Source organism: Solea solea, chromosome 7 (genome assembly GCF_958295425.1).
Source record: "Solea solea chromosome 7, fSolSol10.1, whole genome shotgun sequence".
NCBI lineage: Eukaryota > Metazoa > Chordata > Actinopteri > Pleuronectiformes > Soleidae > Solea > Solea solea.
Genome location: NC_081140.1, coordinates 9984121 through 10007702, shown reverse-complemented (window position 1 = coordinate 10007702; position 23582 = coordinate 9984121). Strand labels below are relative to the sequence as shown.

The following is a 23582-nucleotide window of genomic DNA, read 5'->3' as shown; positions in this document are numbered from 1 at the left end:
CAGTTGCTGTGATTGGCCAGCCAACGAGAGCTTTCCTACTGTCCTGTGATTGGCCAGGTACCTGGAAGTGACGTAATAGATAGGCCAGCTCTCAGATACACAGCTCCCCCTCTGGCACGGTGGATGCTCTGCATCTCAGCAGCTACAACGAGACTAGTTCTTCTTCTTCTTCTGCGGTTGAATGTACGCAACCGGATGTGCCCGGACTAGTGCCCGCACCGGGAGGCGCTACGGTGGTGAGGATTTCTGATGACGACATCAAATTAAGGAAGTGTCGATCCGCTTCGCAGAGCCCAGGAAAACAATACAACACTATTTTCTCAGCAGTGGCTGAACTGTTTGTTCTGAAACTTTAGGGTTTCATAAACGAGGTAATGACGCAGATACACACACAAACGAAGCGTTAATTGGAGCTTCCGGTCTATGTCACCTTCAAGGATTATTAGGGTTAGACATCTCGGGGATGTATTATGTTTAGGGTTGGGGTTAGTGAGTGTCCTCACTAAGAATGCAGTTCAACAACGTGTGTGTGTGTGTGTGTGTGTGTGTGTGTGAGTGAAATAACTTCAAATTTGGGCCCCGAAGGTGCAGTTAAAAATAAATAAAATAAAAGCGAACTCAGCACAAGAGTGTGGTGTTGCATGTCACTTCACATATTATAAGATGCAAACATGCATCTAATAATATGCATTAGAAGAATCAGGCCATCAGACATAGGTTTTGGTACAGGACATTGGTAACTCTTGCTCAAGCCATGTGATGCCCTTCAACCGGGTCTCCTTTCATGCAGGTACAAATGCTGCAGAATATGAAGACGTGACTCATCTTCAATCAGTCTGAAAGGGCACATTGCCACTCCCCTGACCTCCAATGGCTATGGCTGTCAGAATCAAACTGACTCTAGTCATACAGCCTTCTAAACCACTAAATGTTTCCATGGAACACAATTTTTTTTTTATTCTAATTCTCCGGAAGTAGAAGCAGAAGCTATTGTCTGCCAGTGCAATCCTGTCACAGTCCAGTCACAGTTCTTTTGTTTTAGCCTTGACTGGAATGAATCACCAAACTATATCAGAGCATCTTTATCTATCTTCTCTTCAAGAGCCTCTTGAAGAATAATCACCGCTCAAAGCACTTACCTAACACATTTAATGCATACACATGCCTATCCACCACTTAGTGTGTATTTCCAGTGCATTTTACCTAATCTCCTATACCTCGCCTCATTGGGCACTTTTAATACTTAGTACTTTGCTCAAGATCTAATATTATACTTAAGTGTTGTCCCTCGCTTTTGAGTCACTTTGGGAAAGCGTCTGCATAAATGTAATGGGTAAATGCAGATGGTTTGGGATATTTCTTAACGCTAATCATCAGTTTCTGACAGCTGAGGCAAACCTCACTTCACTATGCAGAGTGAATTTAAATCAGCTCAACACACCTGCACACAGTTGGTGCTGTTATTGTGTAGCTTGCAGATGCATTTGTATTATTTGTCCTCCTTCTGTTGAAATGCTGAGGCAAAAAAAAAAAAAAGGAAGCAGAGCGCACACAGTCTGTCCAAAATAATCACACAGCTGTTCACACACACACACTCTCTGATATCATAGATGTAGTTATCGTCATATCTCATGTTTCAGACAAAATGGCAGAAAAGGGCAGCGTATTATACACGCCTCAGTCTAATTTTCTCTGTAAATGGCTGCTGTTCGGGACATCCTATCTCTCCCTTAGTTTCACCTGAGATGCTAGAGTATACAGAAATGAAATTTTACATGAAACAAATTGGTTATGTATACATTGGACACCTTCTGTGAACCTGTTATAGGCCTTCACTGAAATTTAGATATAGTTTTTTTGTATGTACTGTATATATACCGTTTCAACACAGCACTCGGGAGCAAGACAGATATGGATATTGCTAATTTATATTACAGTCAATAAAAAAAAGGAAACAAAAAAGCATGCTCGCGCACAAAGCACTTATTGACACAGACACACACACACACTTTTAATCTGCTGTAATTAACAGCCAGCTAATGAGCCAGCACTCCTGAAACAGTAGACTCATTTAAGTTACCTGGAGCCCTACTGAGCTGTTACACAAAGAGCTCTGACACTCCACTTACATTAAGTGCCGCATGCCCAAATAATAATGTCATTAACAATAATAATAACAGTTCAAGTGAACAGGCAAACTGCATGTCTCGCCACAAACCTATCATTGTTCAGTATAGTTCACACTGCGGCAGAATTAGCAGCAGTTTTAATTTCCTTTTGCAACCATGCCCTCAAAGTTCACTTCCATTATGAAGAGAATGGCAGGATGATCCTTGAGAAATAACGAATGTTAGACTTATCCACAAAAGTAGCTGCTTCAGCTATGGCAATTGGAAGCGACATTAACAAAAGATGCCCTTGGGCTTTTGTGTACATGATTATTGTTGTTGAAGCACTGGGCCAAAACATTAACAATGCAGGAAAGAAAAACAAACACCTCACAACAATGCACGCAGCATCCGAAAAGTTTGTCAGAGGACCGCAATCACGTTCTACTCATTGATGCCTATCATTTTGAACGGTCTAGCGGAGATTTTTTGAAGTTCTTCTTCATGTATATCTCTGACTGACTGGCTGAAATGTTAGATCACATGATGTGGGGTCAAATATTAAGCAAATAAAAGGATAAAGAAAATGGCTTGTGATCTCCCAGCAGCAATAACATCTAATGCAAAAGAGAGAAACTGCTATATATTTGCAGCAACTACAAACATTTTCCCCAATGAAGGCTCACATTTTTGCCTCATTTGCTCCAACTTCTGCTTTATGTCACAAACATGGCCTGCACTGTGACCCATGTGACCTTACACTGAGCAGAGAAGGAAATAATTATGAAAAAACTATAAGTCAGAAAGTAAATCAAGCTTTACACACTTTCCCTGCTCGTGCTACACTTTTGGTCCTAACCTTTGGAGCATTGAAGTTACAAAGTTTGAAAGTGAAAAACAAACTGTGTTCCTTACACCGGGGAGCCATTCAGTTGTAATGTATTGAAGGAGAATGACTACAACATTAAGAAACTGATCTTCGGAGTTTTTTCTAAAACAATACAATCAAACAGAGATTACACACATACAGCGCTTCTCTGTAAACTGTGAATTAATGGTGTAGGCTTTAAACACACTAAGCGGAGGAAACGTGGCCATCAAAGAATTCCATGGCTCTGCATTTCTGACAGAATGATGTGTTGAAGTGACACAACGTTTCAATACAGGACTGAAGATGGAATCTCCATGAAAGAATGATAACCTCCTTTCTCTTTGTTCTACTGGTCCTCAACCTAAGGTAATAAGATTAGAGCAAAGGTCTGGAGCAGTGCCAACTTGCTGCAAGGGTTATAATTAGCCTCAGGGGTATTTTTTGGACCTGAAACCCTCTATTCGCTTGCTTCATAACTAATTCACAATACCTTGATTCTCTTTTGGCATGTGAGGGTAAGCTATGCAAACGCTCACATGGGTTAAAATCACTGTTAGTTTTGCATCCGAGTGTTTTCCCTCGATAATTTGCATTTGTGATAGTAAAACAAGTAAAAAAAAAGAGCTCTTGCTACTCATTAAATACTTGTAAATTGACTTTACAAGGACGAGCTGAGGAGGTCATTCGCAAGAAAAGCAAGTAAATGGGGAAAATGTGCTCTTTTTTCCCCCCTTTGGCAGCGATAAAGGTTTTTCCCTCTGTGTTAAGAAATATTTGTGTTATGTTATTCTCGAGCTTATCCAAGTCAAGAGGAGAGAAGCCCCTCTCTGATATGGCACATGGAGGAGTTTGGGCTGATATTGACTTATGAAAGATGGAGGAGAGAGTTTTAGATTTATTCTGCTGTCAGCTCGGAGAAGGGAGGCTGTGTGTGTGTGTGTGGACACGGTGGGTGTGTGTGTCTAAGCTTATTGTGTATATACCTATGTGAGTGTGCGTGTGTGTGCGCACACATAGGTGTGTTGGTCCGTAGCTGTCTTCTAAGTCAAAAGACACACTCTGTCACCGCTGGCAAGTAATTGACAGCTCGGAGTTTGCAGTGACACAGGCCTTGCATATATTTCCTCCATTACCTTGTGTGTTTGTCAGCCTGGATTTCTACCTGGAGGTGCAGTCAGGAGTCAGCTGGCTCAGCACAGGATTAAACAAACACCTCCTATTCAGGCTCATTGGGAGGAATGATAAACTCCCTCACACTCATTTTGCCTAATAAAAGCCTTTCCTTTCCTTTTTTTTTTCCCATCTTTTTTTTTCTTCAAATAGCTGATTACTTATTTAAATACAGTAGTGCCAACGACTGCTTTGCTGCTGTCACTTACAGTGCAAAGTCGAGTTTGTTTCTTTGCTTTAATTATTTTGAGTAGTCAGTGCAGGGTTTGCCAAATTAAGAAAGCAACATTCACAGGGGGATTAAAATAAAACCCAAGAATTACTTGCATCCCCTGTGTACGGAAGCAGCTCACACTATGAAAACTCCTGTGTGTACTGAAAAAGGTTATGAAAAGGGCGTTATTGTCAGGATATGTGATTTTTAAAATTTTTTTTTAAAAGATTCAAATCCAAGGACAATGGCTCTCTATTATCTTTAACGTCTCTTCCTGCTGTCAAGGATGGACTGGCAAGGTTTTTGTCCGAGGAGTGAAGAGAGATCTGAAGATGTCTGGAAGGATCAACAGTTGCTGTAACATACATGTTTAGCTCTCCGTGGAAGTGTCCATAATTACTCGCTCACATCCATTTGCAGGAAGGCTTGGTAGTCAGAGAAATGTTATGCTGCAATTTGTCTTCCCCTTTTCTCCTGCTGCCTTCTCCCCTACAAATCGTTAGTTTCACTTTTCATTAGGCTGGATCAATAAGGCGGACCAGTCGCTTGTGGCGAAGATACCACATGGCAGACCCCCCCCACACCCCCCATCTTACAAGCCCCTCTTTTCCTTCTCCTTTTGTCTCTGTTACTTTGTTCACTGATTTCAGTTATTGTTCCAGCTGTCACGGTGTAGAAGGTGGAAGGAGGCAACAGTAACCTTGAAGGAACCAAAAGTGAGATGTGATTGCACTCTCGTATGCAAGAAGAGCAGAAATCTCAGAGCTGAATGATAACCCAATAAAAATGAATTACAAGCCTATAACGTAACGTCAAGCTTACAGTATTCATGAAATCGGAGGCTGCCACTGTCGTATCTACACCGTCTGCCAAATGAAAAACACTTTTCATACAAACTAGATGCTATGGTCTCAGGATCCACTGTGGAAACTCTTTTCGGGGAAGAAGGCATGTGGAAATATCAAGGTATTCATCAGTTACACTTGTGATGCACTATTTTGCTTGTTCGAGCCCCTTGAGCTCGAGTACTCTTTTTGTCTGGTGCTTTGGATTAAGAGTGTGTTGAATATCAACCATTTTATCCAACAAATATATGGAAGCGAGTAATGAGACGGCTTCTGTGATCTTATGTTGTTGTTTCGCCCCTCAAACCCACTGAAGCACTTCAGAAGTGAAATGAAATAGGGAAGAAAAAGGAGTGAGCGAGACGCCAGGGAAGCCTTCACGATGAGCTGCATTGGACCCAAGGGTCTGGAGGTGCATGCGGTGCCAGTGCCGTGGTGCTTTGTGTGCCTTTATTTTGATTCTCACCTAGCACAGTGAGACGAGCGGGACGGGACCTCATGGCAGCCTGGACAGCCTGGCACTCAAACACGGCGTCATCCATCAGCTCGACACGCTGGATTTGCAGATGATGCTCCCCTGAACCGTGGTCACCAATCACCGTGTAACGTGGATAGCCTGCAACACAAGACACGTTTGTTGAGTTTAATCCCCTTCAAAATCTAAATCCCGTGCATTTGTCAAAAGTAAGCATTCAAAGCTTTGCATTCATTAAGAAAAAAAGGCAAAATTAGATTTTATAAGACAGTGTGGCATGTCTTCTGACACAAGGCACAAGGATGATTTATAGATTATTCAATAGATGAACGTATTGCTAAAATTCACCCTGTGTTTCTTCACTCTAAATACATTTTCATACATGTTTTTATATAGGACTCCCGGTGATGTAAATGAGATGCCATGGAGGTTGCCACATTCTGGTGACTGATGTTTTTCATGCAACCGTAAACAGGAAAAGCCTGAGTCTGAGGTTGCTTCAGCATTGCTCTGCGAAATGATTTACAGTTTAATAATGCACGAAAGCATAGCAATATCCTGGAGACGTGGATATTTTACACAAGTCAAGTGAGATGTTTTTAAAAATATCCCCTTAACTATCATTAAAATATGCACTGCAAGTGTGTCAAGGAGAGCATCTCTCTCCTATGGGGCAAATAAACTGGGAAAAAAAAAGAATGTGTTTGACTGGAACACTTTATGGAGTGTTTTTCATGCTTGTGGAATTGCTCGTCTCAGAAGATCTGTTTTCTCTTTCTCTCACTCCATCTTTGTAATTATTGGGGGTATTGTATGTAGGAAAAAAAACAAAAAAACGAGACGTCTGCTGGTAAAAATTGCACTTTACATATTTTCAGACAATAATTGCTTTCCCCTTCAGTGGTCTTTAAAGTAATTGATCGGTGATGAAGCTATGGAATTGTACAGCAGAACAAGACCAGCCTCCACTCCAATTTTGTGCTTTCTGAAATGAAACTTCTTTCTTTGGACTCACACACTTGTCATTTCCTTTCCTAAAAAAAAAAAGTCCATCAGTAAAAAGTCCATCAGTACCCATCCAACCGTTCGTCCGTGCCAACAAATGTTGGAGAGTAAAATATTGATTTCTCAGTAACAGCTAGCCAATGACTCATGTTCACTTCAGAGATCCCTGAACATTTTAGTATTTCACTGTAAAGGTTTTACAGGCTGGTTATGTATTTCAGTGCTCAGAAGGAACACACAAACTGGGCAGCCTATACCGCCGTTTAAGTCTGTGAATATGTATGGCCAAAAAAATCAACAACATTATATGCTCAAAGTACAAATATAGACTATTGAATCCAGTTGCTTTACAACATAAAAAGTGTGGTCATTTTATTGTGAGTTACAGCAGATGAAAATACTCTTACAGGTGTGTCTATGCCGAGGGAGGACAAAGGACAGATGATCAAACCAAACATAAATATCACACCTTACAAAAGGACAAACTGGGGGACACTAAATGAGTAAGGATATAAACTCCACCAGATGTTTTGTGTGAAAGCTGGTCACCGAGGTTGCACAATGTCTCCTGCCTTTGAATTCACTTACCACATTGTGTCATACACGCTTCAGCAAGACAGGTTGTAAATGTATCAGGGTTAATAGAGAGCCGGTCACAACTAAAAGCTTCCATTATAAATATTAACAGCCACTAACTGAAAAAGAGCTTTCTGTGTGCTCATGCTGAGAACGATGCCCAAAATAGAGGATACATCATTATGTGCACAAGGTCACTCAGGAAACCATTTTGCTTCAATTTTATGTTCATTGAGGAGATTTAAAGCAATAATGCTCTTGAGGACCACGGGGATAATGATCATTGCACATTCTGACTGATGTGACCTTGATTTGACTGCACCTAGCTCACCTTTAGAATGTGCGCCGCGGAATTTAATTCAAATACACTTTTATTTTCATTGTCTAATTGTGAAATAGAAGAAGGTATAAAGTGTTCCACAAACAGCGGCTATGGCCAATTACCTCACCTGACCCTCTGGCAATCAAAGAATGGATAAGGCTCGCTTCCACTTTCAGCTCAATCCACAAAGAAGTCCTTTGCATTTGTGGCAGAAGGTAAATGATACCAGGGTTATAACCTCATTTACAAAGAAAATAAACACACTGTAATAGGTTTGTCACCCTAATGCACACCTTGATCCCGCGTTATGTCGAAACGACGGAAGTTATAATGGCACACGCGAAGACTGATCACTTGTGCACATGTGATGCATACCTGGAGAGGGCCATTGATCTTAGATCCCCGTGAAATTCAAAGGCACAATGTGTTACCCAAAGCAAACAATGTAAAATAGGCCCATTAAGGACTAATGAATCCATCGGTAGGGAATGGATTTGTCTTGAGGCTGGATCAATCGTGTTTGCGCATGTGTGTGTGTGTGTAAGCGAGCATACACAGACTGGAGGTGTGGCCTAGTGATTTACAGCATTCAAGTAGAACATGTTTCACACCGTGTACCCACCAGGGGATAGGAACAGGTTAGCTGCATCTGTGCACATGTGATCAGTGTTCAATTTACTCTCATGAGACTGACAAGACTGACGTGTGGAATTGTCAGCTTCCCCTCTCAAGAGCTCATTTGCCATATGCTAAGTGCAGAATGTACACAAACTCTTCTTCCTTCATCTTAGTTATGTGCGCCGGGACAATTTACCTATTGCTGTTTTGTTTGTCGTCACCGCCCCTCTCACATGCATGGCAGATACGTCCTCGCGCGATGCATATTCATGAACGTGATTTGTGCATTCTGAGCTGTTGTGTGTGTGTGTGTATGTGTGTGGCTATTTTACTTTTCTTTAATTAGAGCGGGGAAGTGCGACACAAAAGAGACTGAATAAGAAATTCAGGGACAGATAGAAATCACCGGCTTTTGTCCGGTGATTTCTTGTGCTGAATGGTGAAAAGTCTTCTCTCGGGTTTAATCGCTGCTCCCGTGAATGAAAACAGGTCCCAGGCAGAGCAAGCGGTTGCCGACACAAGCTCCTTTCTATGAACAGCCGAGCAGACCCATTTTGTTGAAATACAACATTCGATTCGTTGCACTTTTCATGTATACAGCTGCCACTTTTCTTTCAATGTGTACATCTTGCAGTGGATGTACCATCGCTCTTTGACTGCCGCATGCATTGCTTGTTTATGTCGGCAGGAGTGATAAAAGGACAGCTGTGGGGCACTTTATTTTGAAAAAAAAAGTGCCATCCATCTCAGTAGAAGGCACTCAGCCCCTGTCCATATCATGTTGTTGATTTTAGCTACCTGTATCATCTCCAGGCAGATAGATATTCCTCCTCATGTAAGAGAAAGTAAACACCCTGGGGATTTGCTTAACATTTAAGAGAAAAAGATGAAGATCCCTTTGACTCAACATCCCGCACCTGCTTGTTGAGATGGGCAGTACCAGGATTACTGTATTCTGTCTAACACAAATTAAACTAACACACCATGTATGTGCTATTAAAGCTTGATCTACCTCAGTTCCCTTCAGTAATCCAACCGCTTCTCTTTTTGTTGAATTGAGATTTCATCTTGTCTTGTTAAATTAATAAAAGACAATGGGATGAATGAAACTCTCGTTTCAGTCTGACCCTGAATAAAATTGTGCTCTGTCTTCCATTCTCTCTGTCACAAACAAAGTACTCCCCTTTCCGTCTGTCTCCAAAGGAGACTGGAAGACTGCAGGACCGTTGTTTACGGCAACCTCTCAGCCTCCCCTGGGCGAGATAAGGACTTGAAAAGGGAATAGGATGGCTTTACCGGGGCTCTGTCAGCCACCCAGGTTTAATTACAGACCACATCAGGAATAGGGAAGTGACATGGGAGGCCCCTATGAGTATTTGGTAAAGGTCAGATGTTTGAAGACCCTCAGTCTTGTGGAATACATATTTAATCATTCCTTTTGTGGTTTAAAAAATGGCTGCACATTGTGGCCTTCATTGCAATAGCACCAGGTTTCTCACTGATCATAGAGAGGTAGTGTGTGTGAGGCAAATTAGAAAACTCTACACTACACAGGCTTTTATAGATTTCCTCAGTGATTCAAAATGTATGAAATGTACATTTTAGCCGAGTGGTGTGTTTCCTTGAACTGTGTCAAGGTCATGAATACACAATCTATTGACAGTGCAGTACTTTCCCTCCAAATTAAACAATTAAAGCAATTACACATGACGTGCGATGTAATTAGAGGATCTTCAAAAAGTCATTCAGTGGCCTGAAGCGCCAGATTTAACATTCCGTTCTCATTATATGCTTCTCTGCCAAACGCAAGGTATACAGAATTTTGTTCTGCATTTTACAGAAAAAAAACAGAAATTAATGTTCTTTGAATTGTATGCTATAATTACAACACTTGTGATCTAATAGTTCTCTTTGTAGCACACTGTTATGAGGCGTCTTTGATCTGTCAATGAAGTGATATATTTGGCAGAGGGTCAGATGTTGACACGAGAAGGCTTTGGATGACAAAAAGCGGCCGTCGGAATACGACACTTACTGTAAATTACAGAGTGTAATTAAAGACAACAAAGAAAGATGGAGAAATGCAGGATGACAAGGGGATAAATGCTGCCTCTTACCAGAGAGATCTCTGCCAACTCCAAGTGCTAGGCCGTCTTTGATCCACAGAACAACGCCATGGTAACCGGGGATAGTGCATGGTAACGTCACAGGGTGGCCTGCCACCACCACCAGGTCCTGTGGCTGCTGGGCAAACATGGCCTCCGCCCCTGAGGAATAAATCAGGTCATTAAAAGTTAGGCTTTAGCCATCACATTCAGTATGTAACTTTTATATAATAAGAACAAAGGTCCAAATCCAAGATCAGGAAGGAGAATGAGTGGAAAACACACACACACACACACACACACAAAAGTACACACAAGAACAATTACTTTCTGACAGTCAATACTGATTCAGATCAGACAGTTCAACATCACTGCCATTAACTGACTCCATTGAGTGAATTACAAACGCTATAGATCATAAAAAGTATGTAGTAGGAATATTCATAGATCTTAAAAAGCCTTCGACACAATTGATCACGACATATAAATCAATACACTGTATAGGATCGGGGTATTATTGCACTGTGTGAGACAGGAAACAATGTGGGAAGTTGGGAGAGTTAACATCATCATTGCGTCCCCCAGGGATCAGTGCTGGGTCCGAAAAACCTTTTCCTCTTTCTATTGTATTATGTCCACAGTAAGTGTCCATTTCCCACAATTTTACCTGAAACATCTTGTCAAGCTCGCGCTGAAAAGACACAGGCAAATGTGGCGTGTTTTTTTTGTCTACTCATGATACGGATACAAGATACCATACATGCATTAGAGGCGTCAAAGCACCAGGACTGAATAGCAGGCTCAGAGACAGCAGTCACGACTCAGCTCGGTTCATTTATGAAGGATGTCACTGTGCAGATGGGCCGGGCCCGTACATGCCACAGCAGATAACACAACCTCGTCTGCCAACACGGCTCCAGTGGCATACATTAAGTCAAGTTCACACCCATGTATTCCGACTGCGCGACTGTTATTAGCTGCACTCCTCTCCTGTGTGTTCAGGCAGAAAGTACTGTGCAGTGCACTCCATTAGAGACAGAGGGTGTGTTAATGGGGAGGGGTAGAGTGAGTGTGTGTGTGTGTGGGGGGGGGGGGGATCAGTATGGAGGGTACAAAGTGGTATTGATGTGTAGCTAGAAACTGGCAAGATGCCTGTCAACGAAGGCTGAAAAACAAATGCAACGCACATACACACGCATGTGCTCAAGCATGCACAAGCATTCAAACCGCTGAAAGTGTCCTTCTTTTATATTGCATCGAGACATTTTTGGTCACATTGTTTGTTCATGTTTTTAATTGTGAATTTCTCCTTCTGTCTGATATTTGTAGTAGCACAATCACACGCAAACAAACACACACAGAATCATACCCCCGTTATGTTGGCCTCACACACAAAAGCACTCACATTTTGTGGCCTAATCAAAAGCTGATGGAATAATAACACAGTGAATTACAATAAGCAGACAGCGACACGAAAACACATTTTTATTTGACATCAAAATCGCTGTCACTGTGTCTATGGTAGTTCTCTGTAGTTTCATATTCACATGAAATTACTTTTCCGACTGAAGACAGGGAATCTGATTGGCTTTGTTGTATGATTTCAAAGCACATCAGAGCAAACACGGTTGTCATACAGGAAATTGGTTTTAATTAAGTTGGAAAAAGCCAGTAGAATCTGCACAAGTCATTTTTTCAACAGTGAACTGGATTCCATGTGATGCATAGTGGGTTAAAGCAAAGCAGCACAACCACATCTACTACCAAAGCAACATCTGTGTACTTCAGAGCACACACCACTGTGGGCTTTTCCCCGTGCTGAGACTCAACAGGTCTCCTGGCTAAACAGGCCTGTTGTGAAGGTGCATGATGTATACTGTGCCTGATGCTGCTGACGTGAGACTCTATCTCCCCATATTTATTCCCCTTCACATCTAGACAGCTTTGTTCAGCTCTGACTGTGTTCCCATGTGAGGAGCTTATCTCAGCTGTACTCTGCTGCAGTCAGGGAGCAGATGAAGCCTGCTAACATATAGGCAGCAGCTCAACAGATCTCCTGACATGCTCTGGAGAAACACCGCAAACGCCAGGGGATCTTGTACTCGCACAATCATGACTGATATCCAACAGTTTTGTCTGTGCTGTAATTGGCTGAGGGATCTTTCTCGGTGTTGGCAGCACACGTGGACGGATGCTCCCTACAGTCTGCCTATAGGCGGGTTCCCATGAGCATGTTTCTCAATTTGTGCATTAATGCAGGCTTTTGGAAACGCGGACAATTCAAGAAAAAAGTCTTGAAAATACTGCATCAAAGTTTTTGCACTTGAGGGAGGTGGATAATTGGAGTATTGATAAAGGGGAGATGCTGCTTCGAAATTTCTGCATTCATGGTTGCCACATATCAGCAGCTATTGGTGCTCTTTATTAAGTTGTGCCTTGTTACTCCTTTGTGGTCAAATCTCAGTGAAAAGTGCATTTCTCTGAGCTTTGGATGGAAAATCCATCCATTGTTCAAATGTGTGATAGCCGATATTATGTCTTCCTTCTCAAAGCCACAATTAAAAAAAAGAATAAATAAAAAAGCTATGACCTGAGTCCAGTTCTACTGTGGTCAATGTGTTGTGTTTTAAGTAAGATATATGAAGTGTGCAGCCTCCAGCTGGGATTGGACTTTAGCCTGACACTTGGGTCTACATGCTAAATTTAGACTCTTATCCATTTTGAGATGAGAGAGAGAGCACACACATACAGTACGTTACCGTACATCACCGTCTGGACCACCATGGTGCTGTTAAAAGAAAAAGCACGACCGTGGCTGGCCAATAACTGTGGTCCTTGGCTGCCAGCAGGCCCGCTGAGAGCGTACTGCTCGAAAAAGTTTTTAAAAACACACATTTATCAAAGTGACTCACACAGCGCTCAGACACTGACAGGAGTATCAGCCTGTAGATGAGACACAACAAATCTATTTAAGCAATCTACATGGCAGCGGGCGAGATTTTTCCACCTTCTTTTTTTACTCAGGAGCGGCACAACACTCTGTAACGAGATGGAAAGGAAACGGAAGGTGAAAATCAGAGGTGTGGCCAACTAACCAAGTTTTGGTGCTCGCGCTATGGTTACTGGCGGCGAGTATAACCTTAAAGTGACACCAGCTTGTACTTGTCACTTGAGCAGTTAAAACGTGACCTCTGTCATACAATTTAAAGCTTGGCTAAGTCTTAATAACACAACCGTGTAGGGATGGAGGAGAAGTGTGTGAGAAGGCTGCGGGTTAAATCAAGGCGGCTCCACATGAAATAAATCTCTCACATCTGCCAGATTTATCCTTTACTGAGCACCACCAAAAAATGCTCCCTAACCTATTCTTCTGCTTCTTTATTATCTGAAATGCAAATGAGGACAACCCTTGTCCCTTGACTTATCCATGAAATAACGGCAACGCCCAATTAAGAATCAAGTACATTATTTTGCAGACTTCATCACAGGACAGGAACAACGAGTAGAGCTGTAAATCCATGTTAACAATGATTTATTAAACATCCTAATGAGATTGATGCCTGGTTAAAAATAAACACATAAACAAATGACAAAATAATAATTATACCATTGCAAATTGCGGCAACATACATGCACTTTGACTTCAGAGATTGTTTTTGTAAATGTGAGGCCACAGAGCTACAAACACCTTTAGTTCATTGCTAGAAACAACCGTCAGTCCCCTGGGAATTCTCAGTCAGCAACAGCCAAATCTGAACAATGAACAGAACTTGAACAAAGTTATCTGCTTCTTTTTCTTTTCTTAATAAACTGTCTCAGCATGTTGGCACCCGGCATAAAAACTCTGCCAAATACAGTATGCGGACAAATATTCTGCTGTGACCACCCCTGAAAGGGAGGAGCCTAAAAAAAGGTAAAAGCAGAGTCTTTCTCAGCAGATTAGTAACAACAATTGATCAATTCTGTCCTGTGATGCCAGCACACCGAGTTTGATTTTGGTCTGGAGCAATGTTAAAAGTAAAAACAACAAGGTGGTGTTTACAGTTTCTAAACATACCCATATGTATACAGTCTGCTGATATCTAACAATGCTCATTTAATAAAGAAATAATTGCCCCATGCCGAACATATTTAAGTACAACATCTTTCTGATAGAATTAGTCTCCGGTGTTTTCTGAAAAGGAAGCAGGTATTCACCACATCGATGGGAATTCACCTGCTTCAAACTTTTCTAACCTGCTTTCGCTAAGGTTGTAACATAAAATGTGATGTGGAGTGATGGTCTACGGCTCAAAGGAGCTAGGCCTTTGTTGCATGAGCAACTTCGTGAGCACAAAAATGCAATCCCTCTATGGCAGCTTGCAATGTTACAATAGTTACCAGTAATCAATTTTCCTTTCAAAGCTCAACAAGTCCTTTAGAAGAGGCAGGCATTACTATCAATCTGTCTTCCTCATCAGAATGTTCCAATCCATTTTTCCTGCCTATCCACGAGTAAAACAAACACTGTATGCAGACTGAAAATAGGCTTTGCCACTTACTGGATATGTTTTACTCTTGGACTGATGCTGGATTTGATTGAATGCCCTGTATTTATTGAGGTGAGGCCATGGATCCTTGATAAGGACTGCCCCGAGCCTGTGCATAGAGATATATTCACAATGTGGACCGGCACTTTGCATTTCCTAATGTTGTCATTTCACTTCAGATAATTTGTTTACCATTGGACGGATGAGGCATTTCCACACACTCCAGCACTATTTTCCCCTCAGTTCTAACTGCCCCCAATTTCACCGCTCTTTGCCAATCAGGCCTGGAAAATTACCGTTACCGACAGCCCACTTCTGAGGACTAATCAGCATTCTGTCTGTGTGGCATGTGGCCACACAACACCAAAGCTGAGCCCAGGATTATTATCAAAAACCATCACCCCCTCCATCCTGCCCTGACCATTTTATACCAGCATGGGGTGGGCCGAATGTGTGTTGGAATATGGAGGAGTTGTGCTGCTGGCGTGCTGTTGTCTGGCGGCCAAAGACCACATTCTCATTTTTTAGGGCATAGCTGCTGGTAGTTCTGTGTGATATGAAAGCTGAAGTATTGGAGAGAGAGAACTGCAGGTGGAGGGGAATGAGTGGGCAAGGTTTATTTTTATCTGCGTGTGATCCACTGGTAGTGCTGCCATTGGTGACAGGCGTTCGACACTTTTGATAAAAGAGTGAATTTAGATAGTAAATCAAATTATTCATACAGATCCCACTGCAATGACTACCAGGACATAAGTCAAATGAAAAATACCATCCCCTCACACTGCAGGGGCCCCGGCTGCTCCATTTGTTTAAGCCCACATCGAGCGGATGAAGAAGTACATTTTCTCAGCACGTTGCGAGTGTTGTGTTTTCTCTATGCTTTCCTTGACTCTGGGACTTTGTACTTCATCTTTGTAAAAGGACTCCAGTGGTGCCTTTAATTCTGGCATGCCATTCAAAAAATATCCTGCAATATAAATGACTCTATCCGAACCTTAATGACAGTCACACCATCCATTGTCCAGATCTCCTTCATCAACAGACACTGATTAGTTGCAATGCCACAACATGCGTTCTATCATTTTTAATACGTCTGATGGAAATGACGATTTGTTCACTGTAATCTACTGGAATGTAATCGTTCATTTGATTCTGTCAGTGAGGTATTTTTTGGACAGTAATCCATGTTTTGGAACGTGTAATAGTACATTAATGCAAATATGTGTCCACAATGAATACAGTAATTCATGAGCCTTGAAAGTAATGTCCTATAATGTAATGTATGCATGTTATAAATTCAGAACGTAGGGGCTGCCCAATCATTCTGATGAGCTGTGACCGGTTTACTGCTTGCATCTGTTTAATAGGACAATTACAAAGGTGCCGTTCCTTCAGATTCGCTACTTTGAACTTATAAAACCACAACTTGACATATGTAGACAATAAAAGGAGACGAATGGCAAATAGAGCAAGTGCAAATACATAAACAAGGTGCAGGACAGACAAGCACACTAATCTCTGGATTACAACTGACAGCATGCGGACATTTATAATAGATAATAGAATGAAGTGACTAAGAATGAATAGCTAAGCTCACCTTAATGAAATAAATCAAAAACTGCAGAGGCAGTGGCAGGAATGAGAGCTACACCAACATTTGATACACAGCATCGTTTTTATAAACTCAAGTCATTCTGACAGAAACTGTCTTGTGTGTGACAAAAAAAGTAACATTTCCACAAGGTCATGGGTGAAGTGTACTTTCTGAGGGGAAAGGACAATTAATGACAAGGCCTCAAATATTTGCTATTGTGTTCATTGTGGATCAGCTGCGGGTGATGACTAGGACTCTGGGAATTCATATGATAGAATTCAAACCTTTCTTATTTGCTTTTTTCCCAAGGTTTTAACCAAAACAGTCTAACACAGAATGTTACTTTCATTTTCAGAGTAGCTTGGCTTACGGCCAGTTCAACTCACTAATAAATCCACATGTCGGCACTTCCTTCTGTTCCACTGTCTTTCTGTCATGATTGTCTCTAAACTGCTCATCAGACTGACTTTAAAACAAGTGTGTGCGCTGCCGAAGGTGCACTGTTTAATGTGAAGTGGCAGCCCAGTCTCATTCCAAGAGCATCGCGTACTGCCGCTCTGTCGCGTCGCCTTGCACACACGCACAGGGTATCCATCCACACTTATATGTATGTATAATTATTATTATTTTTGGTCATGGAAGTGCTCATGATATTCATAAAAAAAGGTGTTTCTGAGTGTGAGCCAACAGTGAATATCCACCAAGTCTAACCTGGATATTATCCTTTTCGTGGCCCTAACTTTAACCCCAGTCCTATCCTGATCCTTTAATCTAATCTCATACACTGACTTTTATTTGACCGCTGCTCTGCTCCGAGGGTCAACATGCGTCGTCAGGAGGTTTACATTTAAGTTAATTGAAAGCCTTTCAATGTGCGGAAGGACCAAAATAAATGCATCCCTAAGACATAACATGAGTTGCTAGAGAGCTATACTCACTATTGATAACTATAGATTGGATTAATTAGCATTGCAAAACTCAATCAAGCTCATGAGAGAGCACATGCTTTTCTGATTTCCAAATTTGATTTCCACCTCGTTCAAAATCTCTAATCCTGCCTGTCCACTCCCAGAATACTACTGTATGTGCAGACACCAAACCTATCTGTGTTCTATGATATCTGAGATTACGAGTAAAAGTGTCTCTGTGTGAACGCAAAATCATGAAGCAGGGAAGATAAACATCAGCGGTGCCGGAAGACATCATATTCATGCCCTCTCTCACACTGTGCATTATTGGAGCATGACAGTTGCCAAGGCACAATCAAGACAGATCACTGCAGATGATGACTTCTAAAAATCACAAATGGCAACAGCGGGAAGGCCTTGCAGGCACTTACTTTATCATCAACTACATGGCCAGAAGAAGCAAGATTTCATGGACATCAGAGATTGGAGTATCAGGGGCCACGAACGGTTTATTAAAGTTCTCTAGGCTGCATTTCTCTCTGGCAGCGTGTATAAAACTGGACGTACAGATTATCGACACATTATGAGCCATGGAATGGATTTTTACCCTCCTTCAAAATCCTGAGCAGACAGTAAACAAATCTGTTTTAACATCTCCTACGAGGGATAACAGGATGGAGTGCTTTAATGAGGTGTGAAGGTCTTCCAGGTTGTCAGCCTTTCAGCGGTCCAAGTATCATGAAATAGAACAATACACACAAAGTCCTCTACTTAGTGGATGTGTGTGCTTTGTTCTGTAAACACAAGACCTAGTCTGACCACTGATTGTAATTACTGTTATAAAGCAGCAACTCCTGTGGGTGGTTTCCAAGGTAACTACGGTTCAAAGAGAAGAGTTCAAATATTCTAGTTAGCAGCATAAATACAACAGAACATCATATAACCCGCTTCACTTTGCTGGTATTGATTAAAAAGTGCAGGGAAATGGAGCAACTCATTTTACCAACTGTACACTTTTGCATAATAATAAGAAGCAGGGATATAAAAGGGATGCAAACGAGTGAGGATGGAAATGGAGAAGAAAAGGAGTTTGGGAGTTCAGTTGGGCCCTGATCGAATAGGAAGGGTCCCTTCTGTGTCTCCACTCCATCATTATACCTTTTTTTTTGTCACCTTTCATCACTTCATCGTCTCCTGCATCTTCAGCGTTCTCTGTCACAGATGTGTTTGTTTGAATGTTTGTGTTTTCAGGGAGAGCAAACCAATCCTCGCCGTTTTGTTGCTGACATGCAAACACTGTAGTGCACTGATTCCAAATGACTGGGTAGGAACACACAGATGGGTCGCGGGAACACATTTGCAGAATTTTCCCAACCTTTTACTTAGAATATGTGTTAAATAACACCCTCAAGTTGTAATTCATTTACCAAACATCTCTTGGAAAACATTAATTCAGTTCAAAATGTGTTTAGGTGTCACTGATATGACTGCAAATGAGTTTCCACACTGTGCACAAATTTGCTCATGTCACAACTTTTTATCTCTAAAAAAGTGTGTCCCCATGTAGAAAGTTTGGAGAACACTGCTGTACTGCAGTGTTTACTGAGTGTATGGATGTGAGGACGTCAAGTCAAGATGATTTGCAAAGGGAATATGTTTGTGCAGGTGAGGGGCCTTGAAGGGTGTTCACAGTGAGCCTGCGCTGGGATTGATTGGGTTCATTAAGAAATGATGAGCATTTGAAACAGACTCACATGGCTGATTTGATTGATGTGGTGCAGAGTGGGCTTTAGTCCAATAGGGGATATCATATATTTTGAGGGAGAGCCCCATTTTTCTATTGCATGACGTGTCAGAGGCACAGAGAGCCACATTAAGCTGCCTTTTCTCCTGCCATAACTCATATTTTGTAGGGCTGACAAGATAAAAGTGTACCTTGACTTTTGAAACTTGGTGCATTTTTTTGTCTCTTTGAGTGAGATTAAATAAAGATATATATCTAAGCCCTCGAGCAATAAAACTGAAAAGGATGTCTCTGCGTCTAAAGGGTTTGGGTCCTATCATATCTATCTGTCTGTCTGTCTGTCTATATATATATACATATATATATATATATATATATATATATATACATATATATATGTATATAAAAGTCAAAAGGAGTTGCTTATAAGCTATCATGCTTTATTTGGTGATAAAAACCGTTTTAATAAACAACATTATTATTATTACTACAGTAGTCAAGCCACAGAAAGGTGAACTTGGTGGAGGAGGATAAGATCTTTCATAAATAAGACACGCTCTCAAAACTATTTGCTCCGAGATGAGGTTCTCACAGCGCCACAGTGACAGCACTTTGAGTTGTTTACTGCTTTCAGGATCGCACTGAAATGCATGTCATGCCTGTCAAGGTTCCTGTTGCAAAGCTATGTTGTATATTTTCCTCTCACTCTGTTCAACATAAGCTGAGGAACACAGGCATCAACATTTGTTCCTCATGAGGAAATAGCCGGCGACATGAAGACGGCGTGTTAAGTTTGTGTCACTGCTGGTAGGATAAACAAAGGTACGTGAGGTTTGAGGAGAGATGAAGGCTCAGCGGGAATTTGCTTGCATTTAATTACGTTCTTTAGCTGTGGATATAGCACGGACGGACAGACACAGAAAGACAGATAGATTGACAGACGGACAGACAGACATTGTGTTTGTGAAAGTCAAACAGCAATAATTGTTAACTGGACAATAAAAATCACCAAGCAGACATTGACATGGGCGTCTGGAAAAAGGAATGTGGTGTCATTAAGAGAGATGCTCTCACTGAGCTCTCTCTGACTCATAAAATTCCCATTCAACATCCTGCAGACAGTGGAGACATCCATTTTCCTCTCATCGTCTTCTAGTATTTGCTTCTCTTAGAGACAGCCCCGTCTCATTCTTCTCGGCTGGCTGCTGTGACATTGAAAGACACCCCTAATCAAAACATGTGTCTTTCTTTCAGCTGGCGCTCAGACCGGTGAATGAGAGCTGACACCAGAGGGAGATGTATTTGTCCCAATCAGGGCCTCATCTCCGTGTCACCACCGGGTGAGTGTTTCATCTCGACAGGGCACTGATGAATCCGCCACTTAGCCTTGATTTGGAGGAGCAACGCACCACAGCCAAAATGCCAGGTTAAATCACAACATCAGTGGCTCAGCCACCGCCATTACCGGCATTCTGCTTTTGCCAGAAACGCTCATAAATGTTGCAATAATGATCCATGCCTTGCCTGGTGTCGAGTGGACTGTAATTACATTTTTGACTTGTATTAGAAATTGGATCTTTTAAGGCATTTATGACTGTGTGTTCTTATTCGCGTGATATCTACAGACATACAGTAGAGGTCATGCATTATCTGATGAAGCCTACAAACTTTCCTTATGCAGTCATCTGTCAGGTGTGCTGTTTATTTGAAATAAAGCAAAATTTGATTACATGATTACGCATGCCTGGTAAGCAAGATGCATCTCACATACAGATGCTGCATCCTAAATAATTGTCATTATTCCCCCTACACTTACTGACCTTACTCGATTTATAAAAAAAAAAAAGACATCATGAACAGAAATCCATCACAGGTTTGCCACATCACTGTCAACACCTCCATTCAGTCACAAGGCTTTCATAACAGCCTTCTTACTGTGGTAGCATTAATGGAATTTAACGTATAACCCCTGTCAGGTTAGCAGGTGATGAGGACGAGTGGAATAGTGTGGCTACCGTGTAAGGGGAAAAAGCCTTTTAGTGTGTCTGTTAGTGTGTAGGAGTGTGTGTGTGTGTGTGACGAGATTCCTGCCAGTGCCTGTCAGTAGGATGTTATTACAAGACAAGAGAGGAAAGGAGTCTTCATCAAGGTATACAGGACGCCACTGACATGAGATAAGAGGCCGGAGCCAGAACATTAAGCCACACCTTCACTAAGAGGACACTTTCAAGGCAGGAGTAAAGAGATCCATTTCAGTGTAGGAGCCACCGTAATACTTGACTGCGGAAAGCCATTACCTTTCAAGTATACTCTCTACTTTTAAGTGCATATAAGACAATAAGCATACACTCTAGCCTGTAATTTCATTTTGAATTGCCAAAACCTCTTCTTTGATATCTGCCCTTAAATGGACAAAAAAACATTACTTCCAGAAAAGCAGTAAGAACTGCTTTTGAAGTGGCGAGAAGGGGCTAAAGCTGTATTATGTGTGTTGTGGTAAGAGTTCAGTTTTTATAAGGTCTCACTTACTGTGAGAGCGCCAGATGAGCTGACTGTTTTAGAAGTCTAGGTGTCGTCAATGGGATTGGAGTTATGAGTGTGTCCTAGATCGTCCTCTGCCAGCCTGTGCTGTTCTTCAGCAATACATCACCTGGTACCAAATGGGACCACACAGCATCTCTCCCTGGACTTGGCTTTCACGTAGCTACCTCGCACACAACACCCTTTTCATGAATATCTCTCAATCAAAGCTTCATTTGCATTTCAAAGTAGCACTTTGCAGCCATGACAAGGACATAAAATCACATCTGCCTTCAAATAAATAAATGGAAATTCAAAATGGTGTAAAATGATATAAAAGCAAGCGCTGGCAGAAAACTAAGCCTGTCATATTTTATGTCATTTACAGTACATTAGCAAATGCCATTAAAGTGCACAGCTGTGTGGGGTGCAGTAGTCACAGGATTTAGGGGACTTAAGGCAGTAATATAAATGGGGGGGTAATGATAGAAAAGGTTTGCCAGAAACTGTGTGGGCAAAAAGCCTAAAAACTAATTGAAAATGCCCCTTTAACTTTAAGCATTTTCCTTTTGGAATCACATCATATTCCTAAAAGATCCATATATTTAAAGAGCTGTTTATGAAACTACTTTGCTTAAATGAAATGAATACACCTTGCTAAAGAGAAGACGTTTCTTCCTTCCCTATGTGGACGGCCATTCGCCTTCGCCACTTAATATTTTCAGGAATAGAATCAGGAAGAATCTGCTTTCAACAGATGCAATAAATGTCCTTCTATGCAAACATTTATAATTCTAGCATGGGAAATGACTCTTTTTTCAAGCAGCAAAAAAGCAGCATTTCAAAAGCACTTCTAATGAAAACGTTCAACAAAGAAACATTTCCTGTTCATCTAAATTCACTCTGTCTCATTGGTGCCTGGTCTCTTTAGCTAAACCAGCCTGAGCAGACTGTACGGAACACTCCTGTTAAACCATTGTTGGAGATTCAGTGAGTGAACACAAAAAGAATAGTCTTCAGTGGATCACACGAGTGGTTTGATGCTGAGGCTGAGGTACCTCTCATCTCAGGTTGCTGTCTCTCAGTGCTTCTGGCCTCCCCTGGGGCATTTTGCCACATCCAGCTCAGCATCCCGGTTACTAGACTGTAAAGTCTTTTTTTAAATTTACTCCCCTCCTTTTTTTTTTTCCACACCTCTTGAACTTTCTTTTGCCAAGAGCATAGCCTGGGGCCATAATTCAGCTCCCAGTAGTAGAAGAGCTTTGAATTTCCACACTCCTCCTATCTCCACCTGTTAATCCCCACCCAACAATGCTCTTGATTTGTGTTCCCATTTTCCTAATCTGACATCAGCTTTGCTCTCGACAGTTTTCCTTTTCTGCTCAGAGAATACATTTTTTTTTAAAGCAGGTGAACCTTTGATAACTGAAATAAAACAAGGGACCCATAATCTTTGCCTCCTTCACACACACAAACAAACAAACCCCTGATGAGTGCATCAATATTTCATTCCTACTGGTCAAAAAAACCTCTAGATTTTGCTCATAGTAAAATGAAATAATCATTCCTATCGTATCTGTATGTCAGACTCGGTGGACATCACCCAGTGTGTTTGCATTCACATAGTTCACATATAGCAGGAAACGACTATGCCAGAAGGTCACCGAGTAGTGGACATGACAAAAAAAATGAAAGAGCATGTCTCTACAGGGACTGTAAGAGCTATAACTCATGATATGATTTCAATTTAAACCTGTTCATTAGCCAGGATTGGTCCTCACCACCTCTTCACTCAGTGTGCATGGCTATTAGATTGTGGAGGTTTATCTTAAACTTGTTTAAGTGGTAACGACATGGGTTTGACACCAATTATAGCACCTCTTAACGTGAAGTAATCATGGTCCGATACACTTTTACTGGGCATTTACAGGCTCTTCTGTAGCCTGTGTGAACTGCTTCCACAACTCCAGCCCTTATG

At 41.5% G+C, this 23582-nt stretch overlaps 1 protein-coding gene across 7 annotated transcripts in view; it reads right to left on the bottom strand.

Moving 5' to 3' along the window:
• The window catches only part of kirrel3b (kirre like nephrin family adhesion molecule 3b), a 146127-nt gene that overhangs the window by 48596 nt on the left and 73949 nt on the right, over nt 1–23582 (bottom strand). For all 7 annotated transcript variants that reach the window (XM_058633959.1, XM_058633963.1, XM_058633964.1 and 4 more), the window contains exons 3-4: nt 10322–10471; nt 5675–5824 (exon numbers count right to left, since the gene is read on the bottom strand). In XM_058633959.1, the coding sequence (XP_058489942.1) occupies nt 5675–5824; nt 10322–10471 (300 nt within the window). The remainder of the gene's footprint in view (nt 1–5674; nt 5825–10321; nt 10472–23582) is intronic.